This window comes from Perognathus longimembris, chromosome 17 (assembly GCF_023159225.1).
Source record: "Perognathus longimembris pacificus isolate PPM17 chromosome 17, ASM2315922v1, whole genome shotgun sequence".
Lineage (NCBI taxonomy): Eukaryota > Metazoa > Chordata > Mammalia > Rodentia > Heteromyidae > Perognathus > Perognathus longimembris.
Window position 1 is genome coordinate 53,041,271 of NC_063177.1, and position 16,849 is coordinate 53,058,119.

Genomic DNA, 16,849 nt, shown 5'->3' on the forward strand with positions numbered 1-16,849 from the left:
GAGCGCATACTTAAATGCTGCTCGCTCGCTCTCTCTTTGCCAAAGAAGGTGTCTAATCAGAAAAGTTCAGAGAGGGATGTCCAGAAGGTGGAACTGCGCTCGCTTCTCCCTTTCTGGCTTCCCTTATCCACCGTCTTCCCTCCCCTCCCCCCCGCCCGTCCTCCCCTGCCCCCATGACACCATGGTGACAGCTTTGTCCCGCTGTCTCTCAACCTCAGTTGCCCCAGCAGAGCCTCCAAGCACCTGTAATTCCCGCTGCCCTGATCTCCTGCCGGAAGCTTCCGGGATACGCCCTGGCTCAGCTCTGGGGACTAGGAGCCCTAGCTAGAGGGTGAGGCTCAGGTACCTTCAGAAGTCAGATCCACGCTCCCGTGTCTGGACTTCCCCGCTAGAGGGGAGATCTTGGGTCCCTGAGGCTAATCAATCTCCACAAGGTCAAGGCTGCTGACCCCACTAAGCAGCTTGAGCTTCCTAATCCATCCCCGAGACAGAAGCCTGGGGACAGTGGGACAGGCGAGAGGTGACTGGGTCCGGGCCCATCCTGGCCCTTGGCCTGTGCCCTCCCTCCTTCCTTCCTTCGCAGACCAGGCCTGAGGGGATGGGGCAGCGGAGCCATGTGTACCACCCTGTTCCTGCTCAGCACCTTGGCTATGCTCTGGCGCCGCCGATTTGCCAACCGGGTCCAACCGTGAGAAACTGCCCGTGCTATGGGTTGGGATGGGAGGCGGGAGGAGACCAGGCCAGGCAGGAAGGTGGGCAGGGGCTGCCTGGACCTCCGGCTGGGCTGGCGGACGAGGGGATCCGAAGGGGAACCTGAGAGGTTCACTCTCAGAGCAGGGGGCTCTAGACTGCAGGCTCCAGGCCCACACCCCCACGTGGGGGCTACCAGGGGAGGCCCCAGCCCGGCCCCCAGCTCTTCCCAGCCGCTCTTTCCTCCCACAGAGAGCCCAGCCAAGTGGATGGAGCAGTTATGGGCAGTAGCTTGGACACACATCTCCAGTCCTCTTCCTTGGGCAGGTGAAGGAGAAGAGTGTCGGGTTGGGGGGGGGGAGGAGGGAGAAGCTGTCGCTCTGTGTGTGTGTGTGTGTGTGTGTGTGGTCCAGTATGCGTGTGCACCACGTCCAGGCCCGCAGCCTCGCCGCCCTGTTCATTGCGTGGTGGTGGGCGGGGCCGGTCTGTGTTCACCAGAGTGGGAGTGGGGGCTGCTCAGCCCCCTCCTGTGTCTCAGCGCTTTGCTTCTCCCAGCGTGAGCGTGGGGTGGTCCCCGGGAGATCCCCCCGTGGGAAGGCGCAGGGGAGCGGGGAGAGGGAGGACCTAGAGGCAGCGCCGCGTTGCTGTGCATTTCTGTCCTTGTCCTTCCCTCCCCCTCTGCCTACCGCGGTCCCTGCCCGAACCTCCAGCCCGATTCGCTGTCCAGTCCCCAATAGAAGGCTCGGGAGGCGCATGACATCACCAGCACTGAGCGCCATTGGCTGGGCGGGCCCTGCGGGCAGGACACTGTCTCCAGTGGCCCCGAAGTTAACTCTTCCCTAGGCTGAAGAAGCTGTGTGGCCTTTAAAGGGGGGAAAACTTGTGGGCACTTAGATGTCCTTGGCTAACCATTGCCCTTTGATAAGGGGATCCCAGGCCCCCTTTTCAAAACATTGCAAAAGTCAACCAGTGTCTGTTACGTTTCCCATGTGTAAAGATATTCTTAGCCAGGTGCTGATGGCTCACACCTGTAATCCTACTCAGAAGCCCGAGACCCGAGGATCTCAGCTCAAAGCCAATCCAGGCAGGGAGACTTATCTCCAATTAGCCACCAAAACCAAAACCAAAACCAAACCCAGAAGTGGAAGTGTGGCTCAAGTGGTAGAGCACCAGTCTTGGGTGAATAAGCTAAGGGACAGTAGTACCCAGTCTCTTAGTTCAAGTCCTAACACACACGCACGCACGCACGCACGCACACCTTCTCTGTGCGCATGTGGTCCCTCCTAGCATGGACGATCTGAAGAGAGACGCTGTCATTCTTAGAGAAACGAGGAAAATCAGAGCTTCTGCGGAGTCCTCTGGCTCCGGGGCGCTCAGTACCGGGATGGTGACCCACACAGGCTGCGCCCAGGTGGCTGGCCAGGCAGCACCCAGGCCCGGGGCCCTGGATACGTACAAAGAGGTCACAGGAAGAACTTGAGTTCATCCCACCACCGGCTGGGCTAGCCCTACGAGCGCCTGGTTACTGCGATGGATTGAACAGGCTGGCACAGGAAAGAACCACCATGGGCCTCTTCAGTAGGAGACAGTCCCATAACCCTACACCCCACCCCCAATCTTCACTTTCACTATCGCAGGATTTTAAATCCCAGTTCCCCTCTTTTTTTGGGGGGGGTGGGGTGGGTTTGAACTCAGGGCCTAGGTGCTGTCCCTGAGCTCTTTTGCTCCACCGCTTTGAGCCATAGTGCCACTTGTAGTTTTTTGGTGGTTAATTGGAGATGAATCTCACAGACTTTCCTGCCCCAGCTGGCTTTGAACTTTGAAATCCTCAGATCTCAGCCTCCTGAGTGGTTGGGGTGACAGGCGTGAGCCACCAGTGCGTGGCCCAGCTCCCCCTTTTTATGAGAGACTTTAGACAACTTCTGTAGCCATTTTATCTTTTTTTTTTTCCTATTAGTTTTTTGGCAGTACAGAGGTTTGAAACTCACGAGCACCCCACTTTCTTGTTCACAGCTGAGGTTTTACCCCTCAAGCCATGCCTCCAGCCCCGCATTTCGCTGGTTGTTTTGGAGGCAGAGTCTCACAGATTCTTCTGCCCCACACTCTGGACCTGGATCCTCAGATCTCAGCCTCCTGAGTAGTTAGGATTACAGATGTGAGCCACTGGCTCAGAGTCCCATTTTGTTTCTTGTGGATTGGGGCAGGATATGTGTTTTTCCGTCGCTTGTTAAGAGTTGAGAAAACGAAGGAACAGGACTGGCCTTCAGGCAGCCTGGCTCTTCCACATAAACCGGGTAACCCTTCCTGGCAGGGAGGCGGCCCTCTCTAGGTACCGTCTGGCCAGGCCTAGCATGGTGTGGCTTAGCCAGAAGGAAGCAGATGTCTGGTAACTCTTTGGCTTGACAGGGCTGGGGATGCGGCTTAGCGGTAGAGTGCTTGCCCAGCATGCATGAAGCCCTGGGTTCGATTCCCCAGTATCACATACACAGAAAAAGCCGGAAGTGGTGCTGTGGCTCAAGTGGCACAGTGCCAGCCTTGAGCACAGAGAGAGGCTCAGGGACAGAGCCCAGGCCCTGAGTTCAAGCGGGTCTGAGGCAATAGAGATGTTTGTGCTCCAACCCCACAGCCATGCATTCTGGTGGTTTCTTCCATGTTCCTAAGACGCAGGGGTCGGAGGAAGAAGAGAACACAGGACGCTCGCGTCTTTCCATCGTCTAACCCCAGTGCTTTGGTCTGTCTAGGGAAGAAGAGCCTTTGAAGTAAGCCCTGGGCTCTTCAGGAGGGGCTCACCTCCAGGACCTGGGATTGGCTGGTGCAGGCAGGTAGGGAAGGGCCAGGAGCCCTGAGTGGGGGTGGGGGTGGGGCAGAGGGCAGGGCTGGGGACCCAGAAGAAGAAACGGGCGAGGCCCAGCCCTGGGGATGGGGGAGAGTAGGCCACGTCGTGTGGTCAGGGTGGGACTGAGTGTGAGGCTGGGCAAAGTGTGGTCCTGTCACACTTTCCAGGTGTGGGGATGAGGGGTGGTTGTGCTGGGGTGGGAGGGCAGCGCTGGGGACTTCTTTTTGGACATGGGAGCAAGTGCCATCTGTTTTGCCTTTCTATTTCAGCTCAAGTCCTGCTTCAACCCCTAGCCCGGGAGGACGTGGCAGGGCCGGGATGGCAGCCGGAAGAATGGGAGAAGCAGTCGCTGAGAAGGTAGGGGGTCTCCCCTTCAGCCTCTGGACAGGCCCTGTCTGTGGGGCTCCTGAGCAAGGCCTGGCTGGGGCAGGAAGAGTGGAGGAGGCGCTCAGTGCTCCCAGGGGCCTTCCCTGTGTTCCCCGTGCTCCCAGGGCCTGCCCCGTGCTCCTGTGTCTCCTCCGAGGGACTGCTGAGCTGGAGGAGACGCCCAGAGAGGGGCTTCCTGTGGTCTCCAGGCTTAACTCCAGGACGGCCCAGCAGACTAGATAAGAAAGGAGCAAGCAGGGAGTGAGGGGAACCAGAACCAAAGGACAGCAGATAGACGGCTCTCCTGGTCAAGGAAACCAGTTGGTTTCCATTCGTCCTGGAATTCATGTAATCCATGGAGACTGGTAATACTCACATTTTAAGTGTTATTTCTGTGTATGTGCTCCGGTACTCTGGACCTGGGCACTTAGCTTTGTTGCTTAAGGCTGGTACCCCAGCTCCACTTCTGGCTTTTTGTTTTTGGTGGTTAATTGGGAGAAATGAGTCTCACAGACTTCCCAGCCTGGGCTGGCTTCCAAGGTTGGTCCTCAGCTCTCAGCCTCCTGAGTAGCTAGGATGACAGGCGTGAGCCACGAGCTTTTGACCTGTTCCCCTCATCTCAGGAATGAGAAAGCAGGTGGGCTAGATGGCTCGTCAGCATCACCAAGCTCTGAAGTGGGGCGTCCACAGCTCCCCCCCCCCCCGAGGCTCTGGAGCTTAGCCTAGCTTGCCTCGGTGTGATGAGAAAGGGCTCCCATTGCCCCCGCCACCTGTGCTAATTAATTAGCTCAGGCACTCTTCTGTGTGCTCTGGGGCTGCGCGGGTGTTTGCCAGGGCAGCCCTCAGTTCTTAGGGGCATTTGCCTCTTTCAGTCCCCAGATTGCCCCGTTGGTGGTGGCTCTGTTGAAATGATCAGTAAGAAAGGCCACGTGTGTCTGTGGCATGTCTGCCTGAAGGAGGAGGAGAGGAGCCACCAGCTAGTTCTCCCAATGTGCCGCGTGTATATGTGTGTGCACAGGCGTGTGTGTATGTGTGTTCTAAAGGGGCAGTCGTGTGTGGGAAGGGAGAAGCATGACCCTTGTGTTTGGCCTCCTTTGCCCCCAGCTGCTCTGCCGTTTCTCTTTCCAGTCCTGCCCGATCCTGAGCAGAGATAAAAGCAGATTTCCGTTTCTGCTCCCAGATCCAGGCACAGACCCTGCAGGCAGCTGCTCCGACTGTCTCCCTGTCATTAATCTTCACCCCCCCCTCCTCCCCATCCAGCCCTCCCCCCCCCCCCCCCCCCGCTGCCGGGCCAGCGGCGGACAGCTCTGCCTGGCTGGCTCCTGCCCCGGTGCCGTTGTCTGTCAGCAGCACGGGGCGTCCCTGCCCCTCCGCATCCCAGGTGGAGGGAGGGGAGCTAAGGAACCCACGCGGAGGCAGAGGAGGAGGCCCTGTGGGAGCCTCTCAAAGTAGGGCAGGGCGGAGGCAGGGGAAGGTCGTGCCAGGGGAAGGGACCCACCAGAGCCGAGCACCCACCCGGCCCGGCCACCCGCCTCGGCTCCCTGCTTTGCATTCATTCTTTGATCTACCTGCCGTGTTCCTGTCATCTCATCCTCCCGGCCTCGCTCTCTGCCATTCCCCAGTTGCCCGCCTCCTTCTAATGGGCTGAGGCTCTGTCAGGCCAAGGTCGTGGAGCAGCAACCGGGGCCCGGAGGGCTGCCACTTCCCCCGGGCAGCGCCCCCGCGGCAGCATCCACACGAGACGGTGGCTCCTCCCCGCAGCCGCTGGTCCAGATGAAGGGCAGGATGGAGAGAGGAAAGGGGCCGCTAGCCACGGGGGGATGTGACTGCCCGGGCTTGAGGGTTGCCTGGGCTCTGGCAGCTGGGGTGCCATGTGGGCTGGGGGGGGGGCTCTCTCCCTCCCAAGGAGCAGGCTGGCTTTGGAGGGAGCAGATTGTGTTTACACCTCCCCCCCACACCCAGCCCACGCTTGGCTGGTTCCCAGGGCCTCTCCCACCCCTGGGCTCTCTGCAGAATCTGCACATTTGCAGCTTTGGGGAGCACGCCTCTCCAGGAGGCTCCAGGCGCCCTTCCTTGGCCACTCGCTCCCATCGATCGGGGTGGCTGTGAGGCTGGGCTTGAAGGGCCTTTTACAGGGGGAGTCACTTAAATCCCGCCATGTCTTCACAGGGAGGCTGAGTCCTTTCCCATCCCATTTTTTATACCCCCAAAGAGAGGAGAGCCGGGATGAGGGGCCAGGCTGCTGCGGGTCTGGCGGCGGGAAGATCAGAGTCCAGAGCCAGAGCCCCGCGTCTGAATCTTGACGCCTCTGCCACCTCCTTGACCTTGGGAAGGTTACGGCCTGTCCCTACGCCTCCATGTCCCCACTAGAAGATGGAGATGGTGCTTAGGTAGCTACCTCCCAGAGGTGTGGCGAAGGGCGGGTCCTGCGTGGAAAGTGCTCACACACCTGGAAGTGCCCCACCCACTCCACGTGAGCCAGAGGTCCCCGTGGGAAATGCAAATGGCCCCCTCAGAGCAGATGGCGTGCTCCCTCCCTCCTCACCCGTGGTCCTCCCTGCCCCGGCTTTCCCCACACATCGTAGAGGGCAAATCGGAAACAAACAAGGGCAGACGGCCTGGGCGGCTGGGCTGGGTGAGGACACCCAGCAGGCCGGGGTCGGAGAGGACCAGTGAGCCTGGGCTCCTGAAGAAGCCCAGCGCTGGCTGCCCCGGGGCTTCCCTCCCATCCGAATGCTAATCCCAGGCTGGGGAGAGCAGCCGCTGAGTGACAAGGGAGAGGCCAGGCTGCGGGGCGGGAGCTGTGGGGGGGGGGGTGGGGGGGCAGCTGGGAGCAGGAGGTGCTGCTGTCTGCTGCCTCTGTAGCTGACACTCCGGATCACTGCCAGTCTGTCCTAGAGATTGGAACATGGCCAGAGAACTAATGAGGTGGCGGGGAGCAGCGAGGAGGTGCCCAGAGCGGCTGCTGTGGCTGCTGCGCCCCGCCCCCCCAGAACAGATGTGTGCCCACCCACCCCAAATGTGCGGTGTGTGCGTGTGCACAGGACAGTCCCGCGAGGGGCATGCTGTGGAGGCCCTGGTCTAAGGCTAGAGGGGTCCACCTTGAGGCGGCCAAGAGCAGCGTACCCCACTTGTCCTTCAGGCACCCAGGGACCCTCTGTGGGGGCCTCACTGCTAGGGCAAGGCCAAAGCTTTGAGCCAGAGGACAGTAATGCTTCCTTATGAGCCACCAAACACGGAGAATGGCAAAGTGGCCATGCTGAGGCCCACATTCATCCGATGATAATGACATTAATAATACTATTAATAAAGGCTAATCTGTACCAAACACTTATGTGCTAGGCACAGTGCCCAGAGCCTTATTTATAAGCACTGCCTCATTTATGAGGCAGGAACTGTCCTTATCCTCATTTACCCAATAAAGCAAAAGAAGTTCAGGGACTTGTTCAAGGGCACTCGCAGCTGGGGCGAAGCCAGGGCCTGCGCCCGGGAAATCGAACGCCCCGAGAATGGGATCAGTGGCCATGAGGAAACTCAAGGTGTGAGCTAGGGACCAGGGCGCAGGAGCAGGACCTGGGGGCCTGCCCTGGAGGGCTGGGCCTGAGTCATCCTCCTGGTTTCCTTCTGGGACACTCAGTCAAGGGCAGACCCGGCTCCAGGCCCGCAAAGCCCCGTGAAGAGCAGGGCTGTCTCCTCCCATGCCTCAGCGCCACTCGGGGAGGAAGCCACAGCCCGTGGCGGGTGGCGGGGATGACAGATAGCAAGGCCTTCGCTCTCAGTCAACGCCACTGCCATTCTGTGGCCTTCTCAGTCAGGAGCAGGACCCTGGGGCGAGGAAAGGCCGGCAGCCAGCTGGAGCGTGCAGGGCTATTCGGATGTGTTTGTGTTTGCAGTGGGGGTGGGGGGGGTGGGGAGAGGGTGCAGAGCCCAAGGAGGTAGCTTCCCGAGGGACTGGCAGCGAGCCGGAGCCATCAGTCCCGCTACTAAGGACCACAGACCAGACCCTCTTGGTAGGATACAGGCGCCCCCTAGTGGGAAACTAAGATCAGACCGTAACTAAGAAAAATTTAAGAACAAAAAGATTTACTGCCAGTGTACGGATCCTGGGTGGACACTGCCAGTCCTGTTCCCATGTGACACACACACACACACACTCACGATATATGCAGAAGCCATGTGAACTAAGCATTCAAAGAAGCGAACAAGTCAGTACGCAGCGAATCCCAGCTCTCTGGAGGCTGAGGCAGGAGGATTGCTTATTTGAGGCCAGCCTGGTCTACACGGTATGACTCTGCCTCAAAAAAGCAAAAGAGACGATAAAAGAAAAGTTACTGTATTTATCTGACTGCTGGTTTACAGGAATGAATGTACGGGAAGATCACAATGAACAGATACTGTGTCAGGTGCTAAGTATGGCTGCTCAAGAGGAACCTTCGCAATGATCTTCTGCTCTTCGGCCTCAGTTTCCCCCTTCCACCAGCTGCATGGACGGGCGCTGAGATGGAAGGGAACTCCGCGGGAAACGTTCGGTCTGGTGCAACGGAGCGGTGCAACAGATTATCTCCAGGGACCCAAGAGATTTTCTACCAGCAAGGCAGACTAAAATGGATCATGTCCGGAGGTGCTGACGAAGACCTGCCCATGGGACCAGCACTTCTGGAGTGCCAGGACACAGAAATGGATTAAGGAGACCTTCTAGCAACCAGAAAACTGGGCACAATGTAGGCAGAGTGACCCCGAGAGACAGAGAAGCAGGTCCCTGGCTGGGCTCAGAGGGAAGACAGCCATGTGGGTGAGGACACACTGATACTCGTGATGATATTCACCCAGCTCACCAGAATCCCCAAATAGAATAAAGAGAAAGAAAGGACCTTTCAAGGGGACCCAGAAAGCACTGACCATAAAAGAAAACCCATAGTGGGCACTGGTGGCTCGGGCCTGTAATCCTAGCTACTCAGGAGACTAAGATCTGAGGATCAGGGTTCAAGTACAGCCAGGGCAGGAAAGTCCATGACACTCTTATCTCCTGTAAGCGACTCAGAAAAAGCTAAAAGTGGCACTGTGGTTCAAGTGGTAGAGTGCTAGCCTTTAGTGTTAAAAGCTAAGGGACAGCACCCAGGCCCTGAGTTCAAGGCCCAGTACTGGCACAAAACAAAATGACTACAAACAACTCTGGATGGGGGTTATTAGAAGCTGGTCTGAACAAGAGCTCCCATTGGTGGACTGCTTATTTTTTGCCAGGCACTGTGCAGTCTGAAAACAGTCCTGTGAGGTTTGACTGCTCATCAGCCTCCTCATTTTACAAAGAATGAGGAGACTGGAGACAAGTGAAGCCATGTGTGCAGAATGGCAAGACTAAAAGCAGCAAGCGGGGGTCTCTGCTCCAGCCTGGCCTGGCTGCAGGCCTGTGTTAAACCTCTTGCCACAGAAAGGTGTTGTGCTGGGTACTGGGGGCTCACAGCTCTAATCCCACCTACTCAAGAGCTGAATTCTGTTTTTTTTTTGTTGTTGTTGTTGCCAGTCCTGGGGTGTGGACTCAGGGCCTGAGCACTGTCCCTGGCTTCTTTTTGTTCAAGGCTAGAACTCTACCTCTTGAGCCACAGCGCCACTTCGGGCTTTTTTCTGTATATGTGGTGCTGAGGAATCGAACCCAGGGCTTTATGTATATGAGGCAGGCACTTTACTAGGCCATATTCACAGCCCCAAGAGTTGAATTCTGAAAACTGAGGTTCAGAGCCATCCTGGGCAGGGAAATCCATGAGATTCTTACCTCCAGTGAATCACCCAAAACCTGGAAGTGAAGCTGTGACTCAAGTGGTAGATTGCTAGCTTTGAGAACCAAAGCTCAAGGACAGCACCCAAACCCTGAGTTAAAGCTCCAGGTCTGGCACAAGAAAGGAAGGAAGGAGAGGAGAGAATGAAAGATAAGAAGAAAGGAAGGAAGAGAAAGAGAGGAAGGAAGGAATGAAGGGAAGAAAGAGAAGGAGACAGAGAGGCGCCATCTTGGGCTGCTGCAGCAAGTACAAGACTATGCAGAGAAGATATTTAAGTAGCAGTTAGAATTTGCAAGGCAGAGGAGAGAATGAGGGAAGGGAGCTCTAAGGCAAAAGGAACAATCACCACCCCAAGCAATGGTTATGCAACAGTTGTGAGAAGCAGGGGCTTCTGGGAATGGGAGACATGTCCAGGAACCAGCAGAGGAAGTCCAGAGAATAATACATGTGCTTCAAATCTGCTTATTTTTTCAAAACCCACGTTCAAATGGGTTTTGTTTTTTTTTTTAACTAGAAGTAGCGGCTTTGTGGAACGCACAGGTGAAATGCACAGCCTCCCTCCCAAACCACTATCTGGAATTCCACAACTCCAAGGTCGTTCATTCTCAGCAAGCAGGAGATAGGTGACTAAGTTCTCCAGCTCTAGAAAGTTAAGGCTACATTCAATGACCCAAGATTTTTGCTGAACATGATTTGTGGCAATGTTCCATGGTCTAGAAGAAAAAAAAAATCAATCATGTTAGGTTTTCATAATGGACTTTCGAGGTAGATGAACTAAAAGCACTGGAGTTAGGAAAAACATGTTCCATTATTACAGCATTTTTTTGAAAGGAAACCAGTGGTTGTGTTAGTAAGCTTTCTATTATTATTACAAAATGCACAAGATAATGAACTCATAAGGAGAAAAGTCTGAGCTTGGCTCATGGTTCTGAAGGATTCAGGGTTTTTTTTTGTTTGTTTTGTCAGTCATGGGGCTTGCACTCAGGGCCTGGGCACTGTCCCTGAGCCCTTTTGTTCAAGGCTAGCACTCTACCACTTTGAGCTACAGCACTACTTTTGGTTTTCTGGAGATAAGAGTCTCATGAACTTTCCTGCCTGGCCTGGCTTTGAACCATGATCCTCCGATCTCAGCCTCGTAGTAGCTAGGATTCCAGGTGTGAGCCACCAATGCCCAGCTGGTTCAGTCATTTATTTGGGGGTGGGAGGGCAAGGTGAAGCAACTGCTTACCTCATGAGCCAGAAAGCAAAGAGGTAAGTGGAAGAGGCTGGAGCTCCAAGATCTTTCAAAGAGGTGTGGCCCCAGTGTCCTAAAGACCTCCCACTAAGCCACGCCTCCCAAAGGCTCTACCACTTCCTGGTGGAGCCAGCCAGGAACCAAGCCCTCCAAGCACAGGCCTCTGGGGGGGAGGGTTGTCTGAGTCTAGATCTCAGTGATTCCTTTAACCTTTCTGGGCTTCTTGAGCTGCATATAGGGGGACTCTGACAGGCGGCTGTGAAGATGAAATAAGGTGGCCAACGGAAAGTCCTCAGGGCAGAGCCCCACCCAGAGGGAGCACTGTCTATGTATGCAGCTGTCATTTCAGAAAGACAGCTGTATACAGCAAATGGTTTCTGAATTTTGCCATGAAATTTTTTTCCAGGGCATATGACTATGTAGAAAAAGGACATGCTGGTATCCTTTAACATGTTTCTGACACTAACAGAACACCTGACTTAAACAACACGGAAATTTCTTATCCATTTTTGCAGTGCCGAGGATCAAACCTAGGGCCCTACACACTCGAGGCAAGCACTCTCCTACTGAATTATGTCCCAGAACCTTGGACTTTTGGAGGTAGGGCCTCTGAGTAGCCTATGCTTGCCCTGAACTCCTGATTCTCCTGCCTCTACCTCCTTAGTGCTGAGATTAAAAGGCTTGTACAACCAAGCTCAATGACTTTTTTTTTTTTTTTGCCAGTTCTGGGGCTTGAACTCAAGGCCTGGGCACTGTCTTTGAGCCTTTCTGAACTCAAGGGTAGTGCTCTACCACTTGAGCTACAACACCACTTTCAGCTTTTTCTGTTTATGTGGTATTGAGGAATCGAACCCAGGACTTCAAGCATGCTAGGCAAGCAATCCAATAAGCCACATACCCAGCCCCAATGAGCTCTTTTAAATTACACATTCTGTTTATTGCTGAATCTATAACATTCCATTGTTATACCCAGGCAATCCAAAATAGAGGAGTGCTACACACTGAGACATTTGAAGGTTATTTATTTTTGTTGGTCGTGGGGCTTGAACTAAGGGTCTGGGTGCTGTCCCTGAAATCTTCTGCTCAAGGATAGTGTGCTCTACTACTTGAGCCACAGCTCTACTTCTGATTTTCTGGTGGTTAATTGGAGTAAGAGTCTCACAGATTTTCCTGCGTGGACTGGCTCTGAACTGGTATCCTCAGATCACAGCCTCCTGAGTAGCTAGGATTAAAGGTGTGAGCTACCAGTCCCCAGCTGAAGATCCTTTATTGAAGCCAGGACTGAGAGGTGGCTATAAACAAAGGAACTCTTGACCCCAAGGAAGGTTGAGTGGGGTATTTAAAGGCAGTTCTTACCAGGGAGATTAGGTACTGACCAGATACAACACAACTCCAGCTACAAGGACCAGGCAGCATACACACGTTAATTAGACAGAAGGGACAGCTGTAGGTTTACCACCTCAGTAGGTTGTAAAGCAGGATAGCACAGTGTAGCCTTTTGCTCTGGGGGTGTATGTATACCCTTGAGCTCCAGATTCTCCCTTGTTGTGAAACTCTGCCTGGCCCTTTGCTATATAAGCCTGGTGTCAGGGGGAGGCTAGGTATCTCACTACCTTCAGAAATATCAAATATGTTTTGCTCTTGCACATTCAGAAATAATTAAATATCAAAATGTGTCTCCGAATCAGAAGGAGAGGCGTGGAGGCTAGGGGCTTCCAGGCCTGGCTGCTGCGGCCATGGAGAGGCCTGCAGATTCATTCGCACGGTAGGCAAGATGGAGCCGGGCTTCCCGCCGCCACGGTGACTGCCCGCCACCGCGGCCGCCGCGGGCCCGCAGCTCCCGCGCGCCCCCTGCCGCCGCCCCCGGGCCTGCCCCAGGAGCAGCGGAGCCTCCGGGGTCCCCCGCCCTCCCTCCCCCACCCCCCGCCCTCCCTTCCGCCGGGTCCGGCCTCAGCTTCCCCACAGGTCCCTGTCCCCCCTCCTCCTCCCCCCCTCCCCCCCCCCCCCGCGAACTCCCGGAGCCTCCCCGGCCCCGGGCAGGGGCAAGTCTCTCCGGTTGACTCGGCCCCCCAACCTCCGTTTCCTGACTGCCGCGGTGCCCTCCTCCACCCCTCCACCCCCCGCCCCGGTCTCCCTGCCGCCCCTGGTGGCCGCCACTAGCTTACCGGGGTCGAGCAGTCACGGATGAGGGGGGCGGGGGGCGGTGACGGTAGCTGGGAACTACATTTCCCGTCAGCCCGTTCGCCTCAACTTCGCGAGAGCTCCGCCGAGACTGTCCGGGAAGACACTGCGCAGGCGCGGCCCGCGCTCTTTCCGCGGTCCGCCGCGTGGGGAGCGTCTTGGCGGCTTCGGTCCGTGCGGCGCCGCCGGCGTGCAGCCTCAGCTTCCTGGCGGTGCTGAGGTGGCGGGGGGCGGGGGGGTGTCTGGGAATGGGGGCTTCCTCGACGCGGCGCCGGCGCGCGCGGCCTCCCCTTCCTCGGAGGGGAGGAGGCGGCGCCGAGCTCGGTGCTCGCCGCCCCGGCCCCGGAGTACCTGGCGAGGCTGAGGTAGTGGTGAGGAAGTGGCCTCCGGGTGGCGGGACCCTGCAGGGAGCACGGGGGCCGAGGCCCGATTGGGGCGGCCTGGGGTCCCCCACCCGGGAGAGAGGCGCGTGCGGTGCAGTCCGGGCGCCCGCCCCCGTCCACGTGCCCGGCGTGGACGGTGGGGGGGAGGGGGAGGGGAGCGTGGGGGTGGGGTCGGCCTGGGCTCCCCGAGTCGGGGGTGCTCAACGGCTACGGGGAGTAGAGCGGGGTGGTAGGCCGGAAGTGTGTAGCTTGAACACCGTCCTCCCTCCCTCCGCTTCCTCCAAGGTCTTCTTTTGGCTTGTGTTGAGATGATGAGAAGCCGAGAGTTCCAGGGTCCATCTTCAAAAGTGATGACCCGGACCCCCCGGAAATGGGAAGCCGGGTGTTTGCAAGACTACTGTGCTCACCAGAAGTGAGGAAGCAGGTACAGTGTCTTGCGGGTGGTACAGTAAGTTCAACGGCATGAATGCATGTTGACTCCTTTGGGTACCATTAGGGTCGGAAAATTAACCGGAAGGCTAAGACTGGGGAAGCTTGTCAGCATAAGAATTTGGGGCCACGAGATGTCACTGCGTAAAAATCAGAATGCATGACACTCACTGTACGGGCATTGAAAGAGGGAGACTCAGAAGATGAGTTTGAGTTGGGTGGGATTTGGGGGCTGCGACTGGTTGAGCCGAGGATGATGTAAAGTTATCCCTGTCTGAGAAGACATTTTGTGTGAGGAGTTCTGAGTTACTGAGGCTCGGCTTTTTGAACGTGTATTTTGAGACGGAGCGCCTTAAGACTGTTAGAATGGATTTTCGTTTGTTTTTCAGATTGAAGGTCTTGGCTGTGGACTTTGAAAGTTTCATGAACATCCATCGCCTTATCTTCCATAGACTTACATAGTTCATGGTCCCCATTGGCTATTGGTATGTTAGATTGGGGCATGTGCGGGATTGTGATTGCTGGGGTTAGGGAAGTAGTGCATTTTAGGGAAAAGGATAGAAAAGGCACAGAGACCGAAAGGAGGCAGAGATAGCAAACTCAGCGGACCAGCTTTAATGGTGGTTGAAGAGGGATGCCATGGGGACCTGAGGAAATCTGGAGACATGAGGTGGGCAAGGTGGAAGGTCACTGGAGAGTTACTAGGAGTTTCAGCAGTGCCTTGAGAGTTTGTGGTAATGGCCTGAATCCATTTGTGACCTGCCAGTGGAGGAGCTCCAGGTACCTGAGGTGAGGTAGGGGTGGTTGGGCTTTCTAAGTGGGCTTTCACATTTAGACTCAGCTTCCAGGTTGGAGAGGCTCAAATGTCAATAGAGTTGAGGTTGAGAAACCTGAGGGAACTGCATGTTATACTAACCAGAGACCTGGGCTCTGGTCTCAGCCGGCTGTTGGGTAAGGGCACTAGCTACTGGCTATGGCCAGCCTGGGAATAGGTTCTTAGGAATAATTCAATGATTTGATCTGTTTTTAGCTGAAGGGCTTTATTACAGTAAGATTATAATGTTGGCTGGCTATTTTTAAGTAGCTCTCCGGGAAAATCTCTAATCCCTTATCTTTAAAAAAAATGCTGCAAGTGATTTGGTTGTTTTGCAGAATGGTTCTGTGCATATCGATGGGTGAAGTGACCTTGCGTAACATTGTCATGTGTTGGCAGCAGGTACTGACTGGTCTGGCCCTCAGTAGCCCAGCTGCAATGACCAGTGACCTACACCACTTTATGCACCTTACTGATCTGCTGCAACACTTAAATCCACACCTGTACACAGCTATCAGACACTGCTAAGTAGTGGGATGCTGGCTTTTGGTTTCTCTGAGTCGGAGTTCACTGTAACCCAGGCTAGCCTTGATTTTGCAGCCCAAGCTGGCCTGTGCCTCAGCCACTGGGGTTGAGATAACCCTGTCTCCGACAGGAACTCCCATGTGCTGGGCCTGGACACAGTACATCTAGGTGGCACTGTTTTTGCCACAGTGAAAGCCCACACTAATAAACAAGGTTGACAAGTTTTACGAGGGAAATAAAGCACAATTTGATGAGAAAAGAATGCGGTGTGCTGGCAGGTTGGCAGGAGCCAAGTCTGATGATGATGTAAAGTTATCCCTGTCTGAAGGCCAAGAAAGGCCTTCTGTGTGGAATGTGGATATCTGAAACTTGGCTCAAAATGTAGGCCTGATTTTAGAGCTCGAGCTGCTCACTGGTGACCTCGTGGCTGTCTCCTGAGCAGGTTTTTCTTTGTCGCTTCTTCCCCTTCACCAGGTGCAGTTTCCGTTTCTGGGACTGAGAAGCTGTGGCAGCTGGCCCACCGTGGAGCGCCCCATGCGTGTAAGGAGAGCCCCTGAACAGGCTGCCCAGGGGCCCCAGGGCTGTGCTAAGTAGTAGAGGGGCTTTATTAGTGTTTCCTTTTCTTGCCCAGGTTCCTTCCTTATAATACTGAACTGAACTGCTTTGCCTGAGGCAAGTGAAACACTACCTGTCCTGTTTGTAAGCTTTTTATTTCCATCTTTTGCATCTCCTGAGAAGCCCCACCAGCCTGTGATGCTCAGTTATCCCTGTCTGAGAATCTCAGCTGAGGGAAACTAATCTTTTCTGAGGCTCGAGGGGTGTGGCTCTATGCTCCAGAAGAAATTGAGGGTCTACGCCGCTCCACAGGATGGGTGTATGCCATGCAAACTCAAACACCAAAGAGCCAATTGCTCCATTAATGTTCTGTTTGATGGCTTTGGGGCACAGGCCAAGTTGGCAGCAGTGGGCCAGTAAGTAGCAGGACCGCTTTTATCGTGAAAGAGTGCTTGTCGCATATTTCAGAAAATGAATGTACTCTTTGAGAGGGACAGGAATGTAGGAAGTGTGCCAGCTTGTGGCCGAGAGAATGTTCAGTGACTGGCCTTGCCCTGTGGCGGCCTCCTGGCGCTTGTGGAAGGGCAGTATGGGGCTCTGGCCGCGCTGTCTGGTTTCCAGGTGCTTTGTGAGCAGCGCCAGGGCCCCTGAGCGTAGCCTGGTTCCTGTCTGGACGGCATGCCTGGTGTGGGTCTGCTCCACAGGCTACAGGCTGCCATGTGAGGAGCAAGCAGAGCGGCACTGGGAGGGTAGAGCAGGGTCTTTGTTCTCCTTTAAATGCCAGCCTTGAAGTGAGCACAGATAGATTGGCCTTTTCTATGGAAACTGGAGATGTAAGTTGCATTTTTTTTGGTCACCAAGGAAGTTGCACTTGGGGTGCCAGAAAACTCCCCAGTAGCTTAGGGCTTGCAAGTCAAGCCAAGCGAGAAGGTGGGTTAACAAGTGGGGCAGCTCTTTGTACTTGGGTGGATTGACTGCTTTACAGAACCCGCACCCTCAGGGAGTAAAATATAAATCCCTATTTCTGCCGTCGTGCCGTGGGAGCGCTTTTCTGGCCACTTA

At 55.4% G+C, this 16,849-nt stretch overlaps 1 protein-coding gene and 2 non-coding genes across 3 annotated transcripts; all 3 read left to right on the plus strand.

Moving 5' to 3' along the window:
* The first annotated feature begins 324 nt into the window (after positions 1-324).
* Prcd (photoreceptor disc component) lies at positions 325-8,817 on the plus strand. The gene is made up of 6 exons (XM_048365763.1): positions 325-342; positions 492-688; positions 943-1,017; positions 3,432-3,508; positions 3,796-3,883; positions 8,252-8,817. Exons 2-4 carry the CDS (start codon positions 615-617, stop codon positions 3,451-3,453), a joined length of 171 nt encoding a protein of 56 aa, XP_048221720.1. The 5' UTR covers positions 325-342; positions 492-614; the 3' UTR covers positions 3,454-3,508; positions 3,796-3,883; positions 8,252-8,817.
* A 5,318-nt stretch (positions 8,818-14,135) lies between these two features.
* LOC125366585 lies at positions 14,136-14,213 on the plus strand. Its single transcript, XR_007213881.1, has one exon. It is a non-coding gene; the product is annotated as a small nucleolar RNA R38 (small nucleolar RNA).
* A 1,308-nt stretch (positions 14,214-15,521) lies between these two features.
* On the plus strand, positions 15,522-15,605 carry LOC125366586. Its single transcript, XR_007213882.1, has one exon. It is a non-coding gene; the product is annotated as a small nucleolar RNA R38 (small nucleolar RNA).
* Positions 15,606-16,849: the final 1,244 nt, after the last annotated feature.

Coding starts and splice junctions, on each gene's coding strand:
- Prcd (XM_048365763.1), top strand. CDS start 615: ATGTGTACCACCCTGTTCCTGCTCAGCACCTTGGCTATGCTCTGGCGC. Junction 689..942: donor TTTGCCAACCGGGTCCAACC/GTGAGAAACTGC, acceptor TTCCTCCCACAG/AGAGCCCAGCCAAGTGGATG. Junction 1,018..3,431: donor CAGTCCTCTTCCTTGGGCAG/GTGAAGGAGAAG, acceptor TGGTCTGTCTAG/GGAAGAAGAGCCTTTGAAGT.